This window comes from Hypomesus nipponensis, chromosome 3, assembly GCF_054491055.1.
Source record: "Hypomesus nipponensis isolate SF chromosome 3, ASM5449105v1, whole genome shotgun sequence".
NCBI classification, from domain to species: Eukaryota; Metazoa; Chordata; class Actinopteri; order Osmeriformes; family Osmeridae; genus Hypomesus; species Hypomesus nipponensis.
This window is the reverse complement of record NC_140363.1, coordinates 15,991,568-16,013,046: the sequence shown is the minus strand read 5'-3', so window position 1 is coordinate 16,013,046 and position 21,479 is coordinate 15,991,568. Positions and strand designations below refer to the sequence as shown.

The following is a 21,479-nucleotide window of genomic DNA, read 5'->3' as shown; positions in this document are numbered from 1 at the left end:
ACATTGTTTGAAATATTATTTTATAGATATACAGAAGTTGTGTGCTATGACACGTGTTTAACTCTTATACTTATTTCAGGGACATTCTGTTTGATGTTATCCTCAGCTTTTGTATTGATGAACTTGCATACGCTGCAAGGTAGCTTGCAGAACAGGCTCGCGCGAGATAAGGAAGTGTAGTTTGTTGACATAGCTTGAGACGGGGGGACCTGTGTCGGGCACATCATCAGCATGATAATGTTGTTATGATACTTCTCACGTATAAAAGCGTAATAACGCCAATGCCATCTTTCCAATGGGTTTAAATGAAATCGCAGTGGCCCTTTGATATTAAAAATAAAGTTATTGAAGGTAAGTAGGTGTGTTGTTAAGCTGTCCAGTGTTTCTGTTAAATCGGTATCCCGCGCTAGCTAACGTAACATTGTGGATAGCCTCGTCAGGTTTAGCCAACATGCGAGCTGTGTATAAAACCACTTACTGTACTCTCTATATGAATGGCAGGTCCTCCTTGGTGATCCATTTGAGTCTGTAGTCATGTTTAATATGTTATACCGTTAACAGGCCTTTTCCCAATTCAAGATAGATTATGATAGTATGGTTGTGGCCAGTTGACAGGCTATGGGCGTATGCTTGAGATGAGACAAATGCTTAATTCATACATTGCTGCGTAGTAACGCTGCATATATACCAACAGCAGCACATAGCGTATAGGTTTGTTTTGGTTATGAATTATATTTTAAACATGTCTGGATTGATTTACGTGTCTGACAGAAACCCTTGAGTGTTCGTAACATGCTGAAAGTGGAGGAATGAGGCAGATTGACTGTTTTTGCAATCCGATTACTCAAATTTAGTCGAAAATTAGTGTCTGATTACTCAAATTATGTCGAAATCAGCAGGTCAGTCTGCAAAATACAATACTGACACAAATACTTTTTGAAAACCTCACCAAACTGCGCAGCATTCTCACACTAACAGATTGAGTTATAGATGCTTCTCTCTCTCTCTCTCTCTCTCTCTCTCTCTCTCTCTCTCTCTCTCTCTCTCTCTCTCTCTCTCTATCTCTCTCTCTCTCTAGCTGGCCCTTGTCCAGTGACAGTCATGGCAGCCCAGACTCCCTCCCAGTCTACCCTGCGAGAGTTTTGTCCTCTCTACTACCTGCTCAATGCCATCCCTGCCAAGGTGCAGAAGGGCTTCCGCTCTGTGCTGGTCTATCTGACGGCTCTGGACACCAATGCTGAGTACATTGCAGTGGGCAGCAGCATCGGCATGCTGTATCTCTACTGCAGGAGGGTCAGTCAGATGAACAAGTACAACCTAGAGGTCAGTACAAGACAAGTTCTCTTCAACACAGCTTGACAGCATTCTGAAACCAGATGTTGGTCCTCTTCTGCTAATGATATTTTGATGACAACATATGTGTAACGTGTGCTATGATGGTTTATGTATTGTCCCTCCAGGGTAAATGTGAGGCAATCACAGCAGTCAAACTTCTGAGTTGTTTTGATGACTTGGTTGCCGTGGGTACAGCATCCGGCCGGGTGGCACTCTTCCAACTGGTGTCACAGCTTCCTGGCAGAAACAAACAGGTAGGCCAATCAATCAAACCGCCATCTGTCAATACACTATAGCTACAATCCCATGGCTTCTGCACTCGAAGGACCTACTGCGAACTGCTGATGTGTCTGAGTTGAGTTTAAATGACCTCAAGATCAGCACGTGTACAAAGCTGTGTGGTATTCCATGGGAAAAGGTTTACACTGAGGTTTTTCTTTGCCTAGCTGAGGAGGTTTGATGTGGTGGGTCTGCACAAGAGCCCAGTGACAGCCCTGACCTGGAGCCCCAATGGCATGAAGCTGTTCTCTGGAGACGACAAGGGCAAGGTGGTCTACTCTGCCGTGGACCTGGACCAGGTAGGACCACCAGTCTCTCTCCCACAAGTAATCTGGAATATGTTGATTTCCAGACTAGAAATTAAGGAGGAATGGTGTTATCACATCGCTGTGAAAGTGAAGGATATTTCTCATCCAATCATTTGTTTATTCCCAGGGCTTAAATCTAACACTTGTATATATGTGTGTGTGTGTGTATGTGTGTATGTACATGCTTGGCTGCCTGCTTGCTTGCATTTGTGTGTCTAATTACCTGCATTGTGCGTGCGTGTGTGTGCGTGTGTCCACGTGTGTCCGCACCCCCAGGGCGTGTGTAACCCAGTGCTGCTGTTTGAGGAAGCTTCAGCCATCGTGCAGCTGGAGTACTGCCAGAAGGTTCTACTGGTGTCCACGCACCAGCGCTCTGTGCTGTTTCACACACAGGAGCAGGTTTTGCAGCAGCTGGGCGCCAAGCCTCGCAAGAGGTACCTGACCCCCCCCCCCCCCCCCGTCTGTCACTCTCGCCCTGCGGTGATGCGCTCATGATGGGGTTAAGATGCACTCGAGTGCAGGGAGTACATCTGGCTCACTTATTCTACGTGAAACTCAACAGAATACCACTCTGTAGCTGTCGTGACTGTCATTTCTGTGTTATCTCTGCTGTGGTCTCTTCTCGGCAGCAACGGGAAGTTTGGCGCATGCTTCCAGCCGGGGCTGTGCAAGCAGAGCGACCTGCAGGTGTTTGCGGCGCGGCCGGGCCTCCGGCTGTGGCGGGCGGACATCAAAGGCATGGTGGAGGACACCCGGCTGCTGAAGCCCCTGTTCAACCTGGACGTGCCCCAGTTCCAGCTGTTCCCCCGGGCCGGGCCCTCTGGGGGTTACCGGCCCCCGGAGAGACAGCTGGGCCTGGTCTGCTGCTTCCTGCGCGAGGGCTGGCTGCTCAGCTGGAACGAGTACAGCGTTTATGTCATCGACTGTCTCAACCAGGTAATATCCAAAACCTAGCCAGCTACTTTACCAGGTAATATACAACACCTAACCAGGTACTATACAACACCTAACCAGGTACTATACAACACCAAACCAGGTACTATACAACACATAACCAGGTACTTTACAACATCTCACCAGGTACTATACAACACCTGACCAGGTAATATACAGTACCTAACCAGGTAATATACAGTACCTAACCAGGTAATATACAGTACCTAACCAGGTAACATACAGTACCTAACCAGGTCATATCAATGTACCACACCTTGACTGTCTTGTCTTTCAGACACGTATCACTGTCCCCTCAGCCTGAGTATTGTGGCTGTATTGACTGCAGGTAAACAGCTGCTTTCTTCTCTGGTATCTCCAGGTGATTATCGGATCGCTGGAGAGCAGTGGAGACATTGTGTCAGTATCCTGCACCGAGAATGAGATCTTCATCCTGAAGGGAGACCGGGACATCGTCCGCATCTCCACCAGCCCCGAAGGCCTGGTCTCCAACGGTGAGCCAGCACACACGCCCCAGTGTCCCCCTCGCATGAATGACAGCTTTGTGAAACAGCACGACCAGAGAAGTGATTTGCTGTTGCTTGTTTAGGGGACTTCTGATGGCCTTTCTGTAACTTCTATTCATTCGTTCTTCTCTCATGTTTTCCCTAATAAGAAAAACGATGGCAAACAATTAATTTCTCTCTCTCTCTCTCTCTCTCTCTCTCTCTCTCTCTCTCTCTCTCTCTCTCTCTCTCTCTCTCTCTCTCTCTCTCTCTCTCCCTCTTTTTCCCTCTGTCTCTCTCTCCTACTCTCACTCGCTCGCAGTGTCGGACTTGTCTCTACGTCTGACCTCCCCCTTGACTCCCACCCTCCTGCTCCCGCCCACGGGCTCCGTGGAAACAGCCCAGCCAATCCGAACCATGCCCATCATTGTCGAGCAGCATAGAGGTGGAGGGAGGGCAGAGGAGGAGGAGATGGTGGGGGAGGCGGAGGAGGTGGAGGAGGCGGAGGAGCAGCAGGAGCAGCAGCACAGTGCCAGTCCCCAGGAGGGAGGGTTTGGGGCGGAGGGGGAGAGGCCGGGGGTGGTGGATGTGGGGGTGGAGGTGTGGATGCCGAGGGGAAGCGTCGGGGGAACCAGCGAGTCTCGTAGCCGCAGCAGCTCCATCACGTCCTGGGACAGCGTCCAGGGGATGCTCATGACCTCGTCCTCCACCACGGAGCAGTCCGAGATGAGTTCCAGTCGCTACAGCGCCCCCCCGCCCCTGGAGGACCTGGTGGTGAAGGCCATCAAGGTGAAGAAGAAGGAGAAGAGGAGGAGGCATGGTGAGTCTGGGTGGAGCTACGGGCATCGTCAACTTTCGTCTCCTATTCTGACAGGTAAAGGTAGATCAAGATACAAAACATAACGTGCACTGTTTTCTTTTTTTTTCCTGTCGTGTTATTCTTTTTACCCCTCCCTCCCTCCCTCCCTCCCTCCCTCCCTCCCTCCCTCCCTCCCTCCCTCCCTCCCTCCCTCCCTCCCTCCCTCCCTCCCTCCCTCCCTCCCTCCCTCCCTCCCTCCCTCCCTCCCTCCCTCCCTCCCTCTGTCTCTGAAGAGAGTGGCAGTGGTAACCGTCTGTTCGAGCGCAGCAGCTGGTCAGAGAACGTGTTCAGCCAGGACGGGGGCCTCAGTGACGGGGGCAGCGGCGGCACCCCCATGAGTGACCCCACCAGTCTGCTGTACAGCAGCCTGGACCTCCAGAGCAACAACTCCCCCGAACAGGACCCCAGCGGGCAGCCCGGCACCCCGGAACCCGCCCCTTCCCAGTCAACCAACGTCCCACCCGGTCCTCCAGACTCCCTGCCCCTCCAGGAGATGGAGACCCAGGACGACTCCGGAGGGGGCGAGGCCCCCACCCCAGATGTGGACCTCCTGCTGGAGTGCACCTTCTCCTACATGCAGGCGTCCGACGAACCGGAGCCAGATCTAATGGAGGAGCAGGAGGACGAGTTCCCTCTGATTGGCCTGGAGGACTCGGAGACAGAGCAGGACGATCTGGAGCCTCCGGCCTGTGCTCTGGATCAGACGGGGTACTCGGCCGAGCGCGAGCAGGGCCCCTCGAGCGACGAGGAGGACATCTACGCTCATGGGGTGCCCTCCAGCGCCAGCGTGGGTGAGGGGCTGAACTCTGCCAGCCTACAGGGAAACGACAGACAGCAGGACGAGGACAAGACCAGACGCAAGGCAGACCAGGTAGAGGCAGGATCATGTCTTCATGCCGTTTCCCCTGTACTCCCATGTCGTAGCTGTGTCTGTGGTCATGCTTTTTTTTTTTTTTTTTTCATTCTTTAAAAAAACCAAAAGTCTAATAATTCAAACGTCCAGCAGCCTGAGTGTGTGGTGACTTAGTTTGTCCCTCCTCCCCCTCCCTAGCTGGCGGAGAGCTGGATGGGCTACTCAGGGCCTGGCTGTGGCATCCTGAGTCTGGTGGTGACCGACAGGTTCGTGTGGTGTCTGGACTTTAAGGGGAGCCTGTACTGCAGCGCCCTGCCTGATGGAGGCCTCAGCTGGCAGCGCTTTGAGGACAACGTCCACCAGGTGGCGCTCTCCCCCTCAGGTCAGACTCCGTTTGAAGTCCTGCTTCACTCTTACAGGCCTGTCTGTTGATTACAGTGAGGTTAAATTGTGTTTTTAATGTCAAATATCTGTTCGAGATGCAGTCTTTAGGTTGTAATCAGATTTAATAAAACTCAAAATAATGGATCACTGCAACAAGACCAACCTAAGACATCATCTTACACAAGTCCTGCAATCCCCATCCAACCGATATATTTTTATCTACAATACTTGTGTAAAGTGATTCCGATCCTGGAATAACACAATTATTTAGACAAGTAATAGTCGAAGTAACTCTATAAAAAGTAACTCTATGAAATAGCGTTCCCGAAATATAATCAAAAAGACCCTTTCGAAGGGAGGAACCTGACCCAGTAGCTGCTGTGTGCAGGCTCCCTGCTGTGGAAGGTGGAGCAGAAGACCATGACAGCCTACGCCTGCGGCAAGGTCACCATCAAGGGCAAGCGCCACTGGTACAAGGCCATGGACGAGACGGCCTTTGTGGCTCTGAGCGACGATGCGGCCTGGATCATCCGCACCAACGGAGACCTCTACCTGCAGACAGGTGAGGCCGGCAGGGAGGACAGGAAGTGAGGTCAGTTGGACCTCTACCCGCAGACACGTGAGGCCGGTAGGGAGGACAGGAAGTGAGGTCAGTTGGACCTCTACCTGCAGACAGGTGAGGCCGGCAGGGAGGACAGGAAGTGAGGTCAGCTGGACCTCTACCTGCAGACACGTGAGGCTGTCAGGGAGGACAGGAAGTGAGGTCAGTTGGACCTCTACCTGCAGACAGGTGAGGCCTCAAGAAATGTCATACCGATTACATCATAAGAGGAAGATGCCTTTCTTTGGTTATTGTTCCATGGCAACCTTGTAGGCCGTCATTAGACGTTTTTTCCTGCTACTGAGTGGGGAAGATACTAGTTGTAGTACCAGCTTTGAACACCAGGAGTCTCCACAGCTCCTGGAGAGAAACCGAGGGCGTTGAGGTTGTTGACAGCCTCTGCAACTCTCCCAATTTCTCTCCTTCTAGCTTTATTCCTGGACAGTTTTCAAACTCGCTTTCTCAAAAAATAACAGCTGGAAAACGGCTCTTAAAATGATCCAACTGCTGTTTTGTCTACCCATTTGTGCACCAGCAGTTTAATCTGTGACATTTAGCATGTAGCATGGCCACAAGAAGATGCATGTATTCCCTTAGATATTAGTATCTTAGTATTCTCACAGCCTCATATTTTTTGTTAGAGACCACATATTTGATGAAAACTCATGTCAGTGCACTTGTACACATGTACAAGCATGTGGGTTGGGTCACATACCAGGACCAGCATGACAGAGAGAGAGAGAGCAGCTGTTAGAGACCCAGAGCCAACAGACAAACAGGCGGAGGGACTCTGCTCTTACGGACACACCCCCGGCCCGGCCTTGTAGAGACTCTGCCCTGATAGGGCGTTACTAATCCCATCCATCATCGGTTAATTCCCCTGGATGTGAAGGAAATGAAACTTAAGGAAACGAGTGTGGTGTAATAGGACTGTATCGGAGTCTGCTGTGTCAGTGCCTCAGTTTGACTTTCTCTTTCCATTCATTAGAAGAAACCATGAGTGGCTTCGAGGGCGTTGGTATTGGCCAGAGTGTCTGTGTCTGTTCTCGAGGCACATGACACACACCTGTTAGCCTGTTTACACACGCAGACTGCAGCCACACTCTGATCTGCCATAGAACAACCCTGCTATCTCTGTCCAGAACACCCGAGGCATGTTCACGCCAGTGTCGTAACAGCTGTGTGTCTGTCTGTGTGTCTGTGTGTGTCTGTGTGTGTGTCTGTGTGTGTGCGTGTGTGTGTGTGGCCATGCGTGCGTGACTGTGTGCTGCTCTATGCGTGTGCACATGCACATCCTGCAGGTCTGAGCGTGGAGCGTCCGTGTGCGCGGGCCGTGAGGGTGGACTGCCCCTGCCCCATGTCCCAGGTGGCGGCACGGGGCGGCGTGGCGTGGGCGCTCAGCGAGCAGCGAGCCGTCTTCTACCGGGAGGGGCTCAGCAGCTTCTGCTCCGAGGGGGAGATGTGGAAGTACGACAAGATCAGGTGAGGTCAAGACCAGGTGAGGTTCTACACCCGTGTGCAGGAACGTCACACTGTAGTCAAGACCAGGTGAGGTTCTACACCTGTGTCCAGGAACGTCATACTGTAGTCAAGACCAGGTGAGGTTCTACACGGACAACAGCCAGTTCCCGGTCCCTTCCTCATCCCCCTGCCTGTGATGCTGTGCCAATCACAGTCCCCAGCCCTGTGGCTACCTCTGCTTAAACTGACATTTACCAACTCTGACCCAAGTTGAACACTGGATTTTGGTGTTTCAACACCCATTGACACTTCCCTGCTGTATGACTATGTTCAGCCTGTGTTCTGTACCTCTCTTTCACCAACCGTCTCTGGAAGAGGGGATCCCTCACTGAATTGCTCCTCCCAGGGTTTCCACATTTTTTTTCTCCTTTTTTTCTCCTCTTCTTTTTCTGGCAGTTTTTCCTTGTCTTCTTTGAGGGTTTAGGCTGGTTGAGGGGCAGTTCTATGGGCATATGTGAAGCCCTCTGTGACATTGCTTGTAAAAAGGGCTATACGGATACATTTAGATTTGATTTGATCAAAGTCCATATTAAGTGGCCAGGGGGTTAAAATAGTATTTATTCAGTGAGATACCGCTTATAATGATTCTGGTTCTGATGCTGTGTGTGTGTGTGTGTGTGTGTGTGTGTGTGTCAGCGAGGGCCAGGGTCTGGAGCCCATCTGCATCTCCCTAGGGGAGAACGGCACAGTGTGGGCCCTGGACACCAGCGGCAGCCTGTGGTTCAGGACCGGAGTCACCGCCAAGAAACCTCAGGGAAACGACCAGCACTGGTGGCAGGTAGGAGAGGAACACACACTACACACACCACACACACACACCACACACCACACACACACACCACACACACACACACCACACACACACACACCACACAAACACACACCACACACACACACACACCACACACACACACACACACACCACACACACACACCACACACAGACACCACACACACACACACACCACACACACACACCGCACACACACACCACACACACCACACACACCACACACACACACACACCACACACACACCCACACACACCACACACACACACACACACCACACACACACACCGCACACACACACCACACACACCACACACACACACCACACACACACACACACCACACACACACCACACACACACCACACACACACCACACACACCACACACACACCACACACCCACACACACCACACACCACACACCCACACACACCACACACACACACACACCACACACACACCACACACACCACACACACCACACACACACACCACACACACACACACACCACACACACACACACACACACACACACACACACACACCACACACCGCACCGCACCTTCCCCCTTGTCTCAGATCAGGATGAATCCTCGCATCCATCCCCAATCCCCAATGTCTCCCCATGTCTCCAGGTCAGTATAACAGACTACGTGGTGTTCGATCAGGGAAGTCTGTTCCAGACCCTCATCCAGGCCACCCACAGCGTTGCCACGGCCACCAAGGCTCCGGTGGAGCGCGTGGCCGAGTGTCTGCGCGTGGCCTTTCTGTCCCAGCAGACGCAGTGCCAGCCCAGCCTGGTCAGCTCCAACGCCAACGGGGTCTGGATCGCCTCAGGACGCAACGACCTGCACGTGGCCAAGGGCAGCCTCATCGGTAGGAGACTGATACACACACACACACAGCACAACCGCACACACCATACACACACTCACACCACACACACCACACACACCACACACACCACACGTGTGGATTAATGGGGATTTGTCTTTTGATCTGGTGTTGATATTGAAACATACTGAATACTGTGTGTGTGTGTGTGTGTGTGTACAGGTACCTTCTGGCAGGGTGTGGTCCCCAGAGGGACAGTGTCTGCCACCAAGTGGGCCTTCATCACCTCGTCTGCCGTGTCCAGTAAAGAAGGTATGACAGACGCCCAGCTCTCCTCCTGTACACGCCTTGATCTATTCTTCCATCCACTCACCACACACACACCCTTTACTCTCTGCATCCTGCCTCCCTCAAACCTCCATCCTCTCCATCCATCCATCATTCATCCTCTCTTCTGAACTCCATCCCCCTACGGCTCTACCCCCCCACCTCCCCTCTACCCCCCCACCTCCCCTCTAACCCCCCCACCTCCCCTCTAACCCCCCACCTCCTCTCTACCCCCCACCTCCTCTCTACCCCCCACCTCCTCTCTACCCCCACCTCCTCTCTACCCCCCACCTCCTCTCTACCCCCCACCTCCCCTCTACCCCCCACCTCCTCTCTACCCCCACCTCCTCTCTACCCCCCACCTCCTCTCTACCCCCCACCTCCTCTCTACCCCCCACCTCCTCTCTACCCCCCACCTCCCCTCTACCCCCCCACCTCCTCTCTACCCCCCACCTCCTCTCTACCCCCCACCTCCTCTCTACCCCCCCACCTCCTCTCTACCCCCCCACCTCCTCTCTACCCCCCACCTCCTCTCTACCCCCCCACCTCCCCTCTACCCCCCCACCTCCTCTCTAACCCCCCCACCTCCCCTCTACCCCCCACCTCCTCTCTACCCCCCCACCTCCTCTCTACCCCCCACCTCCTCTCTACCCCCCCACCTCCCCTCTACCCCCCCACCTCCTCTCTACCCCCCCACCTCCCCTCTACCCCCCCACCTCCTCTCTACCCCCCCACCTCCCCTCTACCCCCCCACCTCCCCTCTACCCCCCACCTCCTCTCTACCCCCCCACCTCCCCTCTACCCCCCCACCTCCTCTCTACCCCCCCACCTCCCCTCTACCCCCCACCTCCTCTCTACCCCCCCACCTCCTCTCTACCCCCCCACCTCCCCTCTACCCCCCACCTCCTCTCTACCCCCCCACCTCCCCTCTACCCCCCACCTCCCCTCTACCCCCCACCTCCTCTCTACCCCCCACCTCCTCTCTACCCCCCCACCTCCTCTCTACCCCCCCACCTCCCCTCTACCCCCCACCTCCTCTCTACCCCTCCACCTCCTCTCTACTCCCCACCTCCTCTCTACCCCCCCACCTCCTCTCTACCCCCCCACCTCCCCTCTAACCCCCCCACCTCCTCTCTACCCCCCTCCAGGGACATTCTTGTGGCTGGGGCAGAGCCGGAGGGACCTGTTCTGCGTGTGGGACCAGGACGGCCAGCTGCGGCCCTCCACCGTGCAGCTGCCCCCGGACGTGGAGTTTGGCCAGCTGTCCGCCTGCAGGGATGCCCTGTGGGGCCTGGACCTGCACGGCTGGGTCCACATCCGCACCCTGTCCCCCACCTGCCCCACCGGCATGACCTGGACCCCCCTGGACCTCAGCCAGCTAGGTAACCAGGACCAGATATACCCCTGAAGGCAGATGTTGAATCCTTGGGGTGCGCTTGATTTGAGCCAAGTTGGGAAACGAGGAGAGGCTTTGGTGGGGCTCTAGCACACTAACGCATACAACACCTGCACATGGCATCACGTGTGGATCCCTTCTAGGACAGTTCCAAATAGATTTTATGCTGAATGTCTTAAATAATGGCTGTTGGATGCCCTCGCCTACTTTTACAGTGAACTGAATATATTTTCACCCAGCCCAGATTATGTAATACTTCCTTCATAGAGTCATAGTATCTCATACAACTCCCGTGTCCTACCTACCGAGGTAGAACAGACAGGGCCTTAGATTTGCTTGGTTTTAAGGGGCTGCAGAATGATATTGTGGTGATGTTAGTGCCCTGGAGGGGGGGGGTGTCCCTCCCGGTCGGAGGCGGACGGTCGAGAGGCCTCCCTGAATGGCACACGTCAGCGTGGCTCTGGGTGTCACTTTCAGGCTGCGTGTGTCCCATACTTTCACATGGCTAGCTACCGTGGCCACATCGGTTCAGGTGTCAGACTCCTGTGAGATCGTCCTGTCCTTCCCCTCAGTGTTGACCTCATTCTCATTTGTGGTGTCTCTCTACTTCTAGGAATTTACATGTGGAAGAGAGAGAGAGAGAGAGAGAGAGAGAGAGAGAGAGACTTGGTGGTCACAGGGAAGAAGGAGGAGAAGAATACTTAATTAATCCTGCGAGACGAACGCATGCAGGGAGCGGGAATCGAACCCATGATCGAGGCACTTGGTCTGCGGCTTGCACTGCTGCAGCGCAGCAAGAAGGTTGTGGGTTCGAGTCCCGCTTGTTGGGGCTCAGATTGGCCTTTCTGCGTGGAGTTGCAGCATATTGTCCCCGTGCGCACCAGAGCCCTAATATAAACATGCCGAACAGATCGCCCTCCCGCCCATGTTCTTAAGCTAGAGAGAGAGAGGGACAGGTGACCTTTTCAGCCCTCCTGCATGGTGGTGGGGGAGTGGTTCATGTGTCTCCACTCCCCCCCACACACACTCCCCCGCGGTCTTTACTGGAGATGTTTTTATACTCTCTATTGACAGGTGCTCGGCCCCTTGCATAAGAGGTTGTTTTGTAATCAGGTCTTGGAGCAAGGTCCATTGGAGGGGATGTGCCACTCCTTCTGCAGCCTGCTGGTGAAGGGAGGCCAGTAAGGGTGGGCGATAAAATCGATTCCCATTTTCAATTGTGATTCAGTCTGCTAGCGATTCAGATCGATTCACACATTTATGTGAATAGATTTTTTTTTTTATTATGTTATTTAATTTTTATATATATATATTTTTTTTGGATCTCAGAAAGATCATAATTTTTAAAAATCGAATCGAGCCCCCAAGAATCGATTCTAATCGTGAGCTACCAAAAGATTCCAACCCCTAGAGGCCAGCCTCCACAGGACTGCTCTGGCCTCTTCAGGGCTGCAGCCTGTTGGTGAAGGGAGGCCAGACTCCACAGGACTGCTCTGGCCTCTTCAGCGCTTCATGGGGCATGAGCACCTCATGTGCACTGCACACCAAACTGGAATAGTGCAATGCTTCAATGAACAGTAGCAATTATAATATGGGTAAAACAAACTTTTACACATTGTCAACAACAGCACCATCCAGGTTAGAGCTTTAATGGTACAATAGGGTAGGAGTTTTTCCAGTAATGAAAAGAATAGTTTTGTCCCCTAAAAAACATGGTGTGCAAGCTAATGAGGCGCTCTAAGAGTTGTTTAGCAACGCAGACAGCTCAGTGCCAGTGGAATGTCAATTGATCATTTTTTTTGAGCGTGCCCCTACTTTCTAGCACTATCACAATCCAGCAATCCTGTTTCAGCCAATCACCTTCAGCGAGGCGTGACTTCCTCCTTGGCTTATTTGGTGAAACCTCTGTCAATCTAACTCGAGCTGGAGAAAAACACAGTTGTTCAGTCAAGAATTGGGGCACGCTGTTTCTCAACTCTGAATGAATTTTTCATTGTCACTTACTGCAGCTTTAAGCAGAGATATGGAACACATGGGGCTCAGCCAGACTGGTTCAGAACACTGTAGCACTAGTTAATGCTGCTAGCACAACACTGATCAGTAGGTTTCTATCTGTCTGGATGCAGTGCATGTGGAGGTGTCAGGTCAGCTTGTCTTTAGTCATGCAGTCCATGGACAGATCCGTGAAGCAGCCTTTGGAAAAGTGTTTTTGTGTGGGATGTATGTATGATGGGCCTCTCACCGGTCAGAGGCTTGTTTGGGGGGGGGGGGGGGGGGGGTTAGTTAATCAGCGAGGAGAAGGGGGGGGGGGGTATTTACTGCTGGTGGTGGTGGTTGTGTTTGTCTGTGTTGTTTTTCTGGAGTCTCTTTGCAGCGCTGTGTTGAATTCCGCCGCCTCTGCTGGAAGTGGGATGTAAATAGCCGGTCAAGTGACGCAGACAGCTGCGGCCTGGCTGTATTGGGCAGTGTGTGCATCAGAGGGTAACCAGATATGGAGGGGAAGAGGTGTAAGGAAGGGGACTCATTTATAGCCCCTGTCAGTATGTCCGGGGCACATGACTGTGTCTTGGTCGCACAGGAACACTGATTCCCCAGGCTGGGGACACAGTGTCTCTGCCTGCCTCCTAGTTCACTCTGGGTCAGTCACCTGTGTGGATGAAGCTTGCATGGTGAAGTCAACATACTGTAGGGCCTGAATGAAAAACATACTTTTGTTATAACTTTTGCTATCCATTGATCCAGTGGTTGGCCCCTCTCCTGGTTAATGTCTCTCCTGGTGCACCAGGTGGGTTCCAGATCCAGTTTTTGATCAACTTAAAACTCATCAACCAATGTCATAGAATGCCTGATCCTAATTTGTTCCAGCCTAAATGAGTGTGGTTGTGTCCATCAGTATAACTAACAAGGTCCTATCAGAGTCCTTGACTGAGTGGTGGGGTGTGTTAGGGGCTTGTCCCATCATCCCACCAGAAGTGACCTAGATGTGGATCCTCCATTCCGCCCAGCTCCCAGCATTCCACACTGACGCACGGCATCATCACAGTGATGTATGAAGGGGAGGGAGGGGGCGGGGGGGAGTCTGGCCCCTTGGGGCAGTTATTGTGACCTTCTGGCCACGAGGACCTTTCTGGTGGACCATCAGGTGGTCAGCTGTCATGGAGCAGACCTCCAGCTGGATCCCAAGGTCTCTTCCTTCTGCTCCTCCTCCCCCCTCCGGTCCACCCCCAGGATAGCCTACAGACTAGGCCTAGCTCTAGGTCCCTCACGGAGCTAGGACTGTGTAGGAATGTACAAAAAAAAAAGAAACGTTCCGATCATTAGCACATTCTGGGCGGTGAGGTAAACATGGGTTCAACTTGAAGTTGGGAGAGTCGAAGTGAGGATCGCTGGGGCCGTAAAACAAACGTCTCTCTGATAAGTCTGCACTATCAGTGTGAGGAGCGCCTGCTGACATCCTCGTTACATCATCCCAGCTCGAACCTCATCCCAGCCCAGTCAGACACACCTCCAGTGTCACGCCTGTGGGTGGGGGAGGAAGGGAGGGAGGGACTGCTTATTGGGTGGCTTCCCTGCTAGTCCTCTCACAGGACCTTTGAAGCACGCATGTTTAACAACACCACAAGAACCAAACAGTTAACTTTCATGGCTAAATGTATTTGAGCGATCAAAGAAAGTGACAAAGTGTCCATCAGCAAATGTTTTGAAAGGCTGAAGAAAGGCTGTTGCGAAAGTTTGAGAAAATATTTTTTGATAGATTTATGGAGGAGGGTAATATTTTCCCCTCCAGGAAAATCTGTTCCCCCTATTTTTCAGTGTAAAAGACTGATGTATCGATGAAACGTGTTATACATAATAATCACAGTAACATACATTACCAGCATCCATCACTGTATTGCTTTATAAATGGTCAGGCTGTAATATACAGAGGGGGAACCACTTTCCTGGGGCCTCCAGGGAAATCTGTTCCCCCTGTGTTCAAGAGAAAACGTCATGATTTTGCGTGCACAAGAAAGGGTGAACAGGGCAACTGAATTCTCCGGAACACCGGTTATGTAATATGCGAAAGTGATGCATGCATAGTGGATTGAAGTGATTTTTTCACACACACAAAAAAGAGGACAGGAGAGAGAGAGAGAGATCATGCCACCAGACACAGATTAAAACTAATGAGCTTGGCTTGAAAATGTAGGAAGTAGTTTTGAAAATTGACGGGTGTGTTTGACTTTAAGAAGTAGAATGTACAAGTATAGAGAGTGTTTGGAGAGGTTTGGACACACTTTTAAAGGTTTCCTGTCCTCAGGCTGGAATGTAGTGTAGGGTGTACTGATAAGCAGTGTAATGATTAGGTGGGGATTATGTACTGTAACATCATGTCTTCTGAGCTTTGGTCCAGAGGGCCAAGGGTTCATGTGTGAGGTTTGAACTTCTTTGAACTGTTCAAACGGCAGCTGACCCTGTCTGTTTCTCTGCTGTGGTGTTCGGTTATCAGGTCGAGATTAAGGCCTTCCTCTTCTGGTCAGCTGGGTTCACCCTAACCCCGGTAGATAGCACCCAGTCACCATAACAGCAGTTTTATCTAGTTCTTTTTTTTTCTATAATCAGCTCTCTAATCAGGGTAGGAAAAAGGGGCGCCAAGGCTGTTGCGACAACCATACTTCTGTACGCAATCAGGATTCCGTAGTAGAATATACCATGCCTGGTGCCCCAGTTCCCCAACACACGCTAGTCCACAGCCCAATCATGGACTAGAATCCACCTCTTCCAGGACAGGGCCAGATCCAGGAGGGATCCAGTCCAGGGAGAGGGCCAAGAGAGGGCCGGGGCTATAGATCCCACCCCACCTGTAGCTCAGTAGGACAGAAAGAGCACAAGAATCCGGTCCATGCGTTGATGTTCCAAGCACGGCAATGGGGTCACTGCATACGAAGATGAGGTTACTCTGAGGAGGAATAAACTCACACAGGTTTCCTTTCAAACAGAAGCCCTTGATCTGCAGTCAAACGCTGTACCACGGCGCTACGCCCAACGTGATCTGAACCGTTAACGCGGTACTGTGTCTTGACTGACCGTGGTGTGTGTGTGCTGTCCTGACCCCAGGCCGTGTCCGTCTGGTCAGCGTGTCGTGTGGGAGCCAGAACGTGTGGGCATGTGACAGCCACGGCTTGGTCTACTTTCGGGTCGGAACCCAACCTTTGAACCCCAGCATGATGCTGCCTGCGTGGATCTGCTTAGAACCACCTGAACAGGTAAGTACGATCTCAACCCCATAGAGTCTATAGGTTGTGTAATGTCAGCAGGTGACACACTATCAGGCAGATTGTTTCATCGATGGCACTGGACTAGTGTTCCACCTCTCACACTTCAGAATCACTTATCAAAGCTCTGATGATTTATCGATAGAGGATGAGGATGGTTAAATATGCTCTTCTTCTCTGTAGCCAGTAGGAGTCCACCTGGTCAGTGTCCACACCAGCCCCAACGATCGCATGCTGTGGGCACTGGACAACCGAGGCAATGTCCACGTCAGGACTGCCATCAGCGAGGAGATGCCCGTGGGCACTGACTGGGAGCACATACCAGGTACAGCAGCACTACCGGCTGTCCTCTCCTCGGTCCCTCCCTCTCCTGTCATCCCCCTCTCTGTACCTCCCTCTCCTGTCATCCCCCTCTCTGTACCTCCCTCTCCTGTCATCCCCCTCTCTGTACCTCCCTCTCCTGTCATCCCCCTCTCTGTACCTCCCTCTCCTCTCATCCCCCTCTCTGTACCTCCCTCTCCCCCCTCTCTCCTCTCATCCCCCTCTCTGTACCTCCCTCTCCCCCCCTCTCTCCTCTCATCCTCCTCTCTGTACCTCCTCTCTCCTCTCACCCTCCTCTTCGTCTCCCCCCCTACCCAGGTCTGCAGGCCAGCCAGCTGGTTCTGAGTCTGAGGACGGTGTGGGTCCGCTGTCCCAACGGGGAGGTGGCCAGGCGCTACGGCATCACGGACAAAAACCCAGCTGGAGACTACTGGAAGAAGATCCCTGGTGTGGTCCACTGCTTCACCGGTGAGAGAGAGAGAGAGAGAGAGAGAGAGAGAGAGGGAGAGAGGGAGGGAGGGAGGGAGGGAGGGAGGGAGGGAGGGAGGGAGGGAGAGAGGGAGGGAGGGAGGGAGGGAGGGAGGGAGGGAGGGAGGGAGGGAGGGGGGGGGGGAGGGGTCGGAGGGGGGGAGAGGGGGGAGAGGGGGGAGGGAGGGAGGGAGGGAGGGAGGGAGGGAGGGGGGGGGGGAGGGGTCGGAGGGGGGAGAGGGGGAGAGGGGGGAGGGAGGGAGGGAGGGAGGGAGGGAGGGAGGGGGGGGGGGGGGGGGGGGGGGAGAGGGGGGGGAGGGAGGGAGGGAGGGAGGGAGGGAGGGAGGGAGGGAGGGAGGGAGGGAGGGAGGGAGGGAGGGGGGGGGGGAGGGGTCGGAGGGGGGGGAGAGGGGGGAGAGGGGGGAGGGAGGGAGGGAGGGAGGGAGGGGGGAGGGGGGGGGGGGGAGGGGGGAGAGGGGGGAGGGAGGGAGGGAGGGAGGGAGGGAGGGAGGGAGGGAGGGAGGGAGGGAGGGAGGGAGGGAGGGAGGGAGGGAGGGAGGGAGGGGGGGGAGAGAGGAGAAGGGAATGGGTGGGCACAGGAACAAAGAGTAGATGCTTCCTCAGTGTGGGGTGTTGGCAGGCAGGCTCTGACCCCCTGCTGTGCTCTGCTACAGGGAGGCGCTGCTGGCTGCAGCTCCAGACAGCCTTGGCCTTCAGTCACAATACGTCCTGTACGCCCCAGAGCCACGTCCCATTATAGAGTCCATAAATCTTCACCTAGTAACGCCTTTGTTGTTGTTGCTCCACCTGATCGCATTTCACACAGTGGGTCTGTACACTTATGTGCCAACACATACTGTACATTCATTGGCAGACAATGTTTTGATCCCAGTCTCAGTTGATGTTATATAATAAATAAAAAAAGAAAGTTTATACAGTATACTGTAGCACTTTCTAGGATGCTCAAACATTGTAAAGAGTATGCTCAACTGGGAATTAACCCCTTCCTCTTGACAGCAAGTCCTTTCTCAGAGGGGGGCGGGTGTTCATCCTCCAGTCTGACATGTTCTACTCCCTGTCTTCCCCCTGTCCTCCCCCTGTCCTCCCCCTGTCCTCCCCCTGTCTTCTCCCTGTCTTCCCCCTGTCCTCCCCCTGTCCTCCCCCTGTCCTGCCCCTGTCCTTCCCCCTGTCCTCCCCCTGTCCTCCCCCTGTCCTCCCCCTGTCCTGCCCCTGTCCTCCCCCTGTCCTCCCCCTGTCCTGCCCCTGTCCTGCCCCTGTCCTTCCCCCTGTCCTCCCCCTGTCCTCCCCCTGTCCTCCCCCTGTCCTGCCCCTGTCCTGCCCCTGTCCTTCCCCCTGTCCTCCCCCTGTCCTCCCCCTGTCCTGCCCCTTTCCTGCCCCTGTCCTCCCCCTGTCCTCCCCCTGCCCTGCCCCTGTCCCCCCCCTGTCCTGCCCCTGTCCTCCCCCTTTCCTGCACCTGTCCTCCCCCTGTCCTCCCCCTGTCCTCCCCCTGTCCTGCCCCTGTCCTCCCCCTGTCCTGCCCCTTTCCTGCCCCTTTCCTGCCCCTGTCCTCCCCCTGTCCTCCCCCTGTCCTGCCCCTTTCCTGCCCCTGTCCTCCCCCTGTCCTCCCCCTGTCCTCCCCCTGTCCTGCCCCTGTCCTCCCCCTGTCCTCCCCCTGTCCTGCCCCTGTCCTGCCCCTGTCCTTCCCCCCTCCAGTGACCCCCCAGGATGAGCTATGGGCCGTGGGGACATCAGGAGGCCTCACCCACCGCCTCACCAAGACCCTGCTCCACACCCCAGCCAAGTCCCATGCCAACACAGGCTCCCTCAGCGGAGAAGACCTGGAAGACGAGTGGGAGGTCATCTAAACATGATCCGACCACTTCCTAAAAACACTCAAAACTACTTCCTGGTTGACGAGTCAGAGGTAATTGAAGGAGTTGGTTGGTCAGAGACTTTGTACAGCCATGAGTGTACAGTTATCAGCGTGCAAGTTGCTTTATGTTGTCAACTGGAGAAAAGAATACACCCACACTGTAGTTTGAGCCAATTTAGCGTCGCTAACAAATAAAATGTGTTGTTGAAGAGGACTGTATTTTAACAATTTCACATTTTTAACAATCCTGGTCAGAAACTTTGTAGGGGACTATACCACAATGCAGTGTGGGTATTTTCTTATCTTTTTAGGTTGATTTAGTGTCATTATGTTACTATATCTAATTCACTTAAGGGAAAGCGGGTGGATTTTTATTTAGCTTGTGAGCACTTTACGCCCTCTTGTCTATTTGACATTAGTCTGATATGTGCATCAGGTTGTTGATGGTGTGTATAGAGGCTCAGTGGACAGCTGGGGTTGGGAGGGCGTTCAGCCTAATACCTCTTGTCAGATAGCACACCTTTCTAGCTAGCCGAGGAAACTGGTGCAGAGGGAACTTTATCAAGGTGAACCTCTGAGCTCTTGTATTTTGTTGCAGAGCAAACCATAGAACTTTTCCTAATGCATCTAAGGAAGAGGGGGGGGGGGGGGGCAGTCTGAAAAGTATTTGTTATTCTTGTTTCACCTTTTTACGTTGTTTACACAACCTGTGGATGTCCTCGGGAGTGAACTAATGAAGCTTTTTAATAAGTAACTCCGCAGAAGTGTGGAGCTCCCGGTAAACAGACCCGTGTTGCTCCATCTCTGACTGCAGGGAAGTGAGTCGCTTTATTTGTTTATTAGTTAGAATGTTTGCACAATAGGATTGAGAGACAGTCCACCCCCAACACAGCACGGTTCTCCGTAGCTTAGCAGCCATCCACTGTAAAGGGACTCGCCACTCATATTGTTTCATACAGATTGATGTTGTATATAAACCACACCACCAAACTGACTCTTTCCTCTGTAGGGGACGTATCCAGCTTCACTAGGAGGCTGACACTGTCGGCTGAACTGCTTATAGCTCATCCAGCATCATAGGACGAAATACATAAAACCAAGGAATCTGTCGTGTCTCTGTAGGGGGTGAAGTATTTCCATGATCCACACCCAGGGTAATAGGAGGACGGTTGAGATCTGTGATTTCTTTTTACTGTATATTGTAAAAGCTATGTAACATACGTGTAACATGTGAAGTGCTTCAGCTGAGAAGATAAGCGGGTGAGGGTGAAGCTGTTGTCTTCTGGTGCGTCTGTAATTCTGCGGGATGCGCTGGGGTTAGATACAGCTGCTAGACAAATATCAAACAAAACATCGATACAACACCACAGTAGCGATTACAACAAAAAAAAACGAAACTCGTACGCCTTATGTCAAGGAGGAGGAAAGGAAACCTCACTGAGCTCCAGTCACAGTTCAGGTATTCAGCTGTGCTCTGCACAGGTATTCAGCTGTGCTCTGCACAGGTATTCAGCTGTGCTCTGCCTGTTTCTCTTGTTTGTGCTGCGAGAGGACTTCAAGAACAAGCACACCCCTAGACAAACCTCAGCTTGTCTGAGCGCAGCTGTATTTGGTTCACTCTTTCTGCTCACCGGGTCAAGCTCCTTTAAAAACTGCTGACTAACGACATTACAGTGCTGTAAAGTGTTGGGCTCTGACACCCATGCTTGCTTGTCTACTGTGGAGCAGGGGAGGAACTGGCTGGTGCTGGGGTACGTTTTATAGCACCACTGTTTTAAATGACTAGAAAGGGAATTCAACTGACAGACCTAATGTAGAACCCATATCCAGCTGTAAACATCTACATTACAAATGCTGTGTAGCGTAGAAGAGTAGATGTCTTGGAAGTTGCTTGTAATCACAGCTATTGACCAGGAAATATGTGTCAAAGCTCAACTGAACATGCCAGGTACTATAAACATAACTCACTGATCTGGCTTGAGAACATAACATAATAGCTGTAGCTACTTTTCGGTTTGCTTATAGTGAACTTGTGTGTCGTGTCTGTGAAGGTAGATTGTAGCTTTCAGTAATGAGCCCAAATGCTGTGTTTGTGTTCACCGCGTTAAATAGCAACCTGTAAGGAAAAGTAGCTTGGTTTATGACACATTATGCCTCCATGATATACTGCTTCTGTCATTGCCCATAGGCTGCCTGTCTACTGGACATCAGGGTGTCCAGACCATCACTCTTAATATCTCATTAAAATTGATGGGTGTGTTTGATTTAACTCCCATCATACCACCACTGAGTGTCATGGTTCTGAAGGCAAATGGAATCCCATCCTCAGCTGTAGACAAGGTGCGCTACATCAAACGATCCCTCACTTGACATGGGTTAGAAGGGGTTAACTAGGGGTAGACCTGAAGGGAATCTAGGGCTTTTGTCCAGATGGTATTTTTTCCCTGTATGTCTATATTGGACAGAATACATTCACACTGTAAGATGACTGGTTACCTGCTGAATCCTGTTATAAAATCTCTATGCCTTTCCTCATTGTTAACTTCCTAAATAAAGATGTTTACATATCTGTAAGGCTGTCTGGTTGGTGGTTTCTAGGCAGTGTTATCTTGTTAATGGATCTTAGCTCATCA

General features: G+C 52.6%; 1 protein-coding gene across 1 annotated transcript; it reads left to right on the top strand.

Moving 5' to 3' along the window:
- The first annotated feature begins 3 nt into the window (after positions 1-3).
- On the top strand, positions 4-21,420 carry tecpr2 (tectonin beta-propeller repeat containing 2). The gene is made up of 20 exons (XM_084679712.1): positions 4-351; positions 1,079-1,323; positions 1,461-1,589; positions 1,782-1,913; positions 2,199-2,356; positions 2,552-2,858; positions 3,238-3,370; positions 3,684-4,181; positions 4,454-5,091; positions 5,272-5,455; positions 5,846-6,019; positions 7,360-7,540; positions 8,216-8,357; positions 9,008-9,248; positions 9,429-9,518; positions 10,682-10,915; positions 16,027-16,175; positions 16,368-16,509; positions 16,824-16,973; positions 18,687-21,420. Exons 1-20 carry the CDS (start codon positions 306-308, stop codon positions 18,836-18,838), a joined length of 4,125 nt encoding a protein of 1,374 aa, XP_084535838.1. The 5' UTR covers positions 4-305; the 3' UTR covers positions 18,839-21,420.
- The last annotated feature ends 59 nt before the right edge of the window (positions 21,421-21,479 follow it).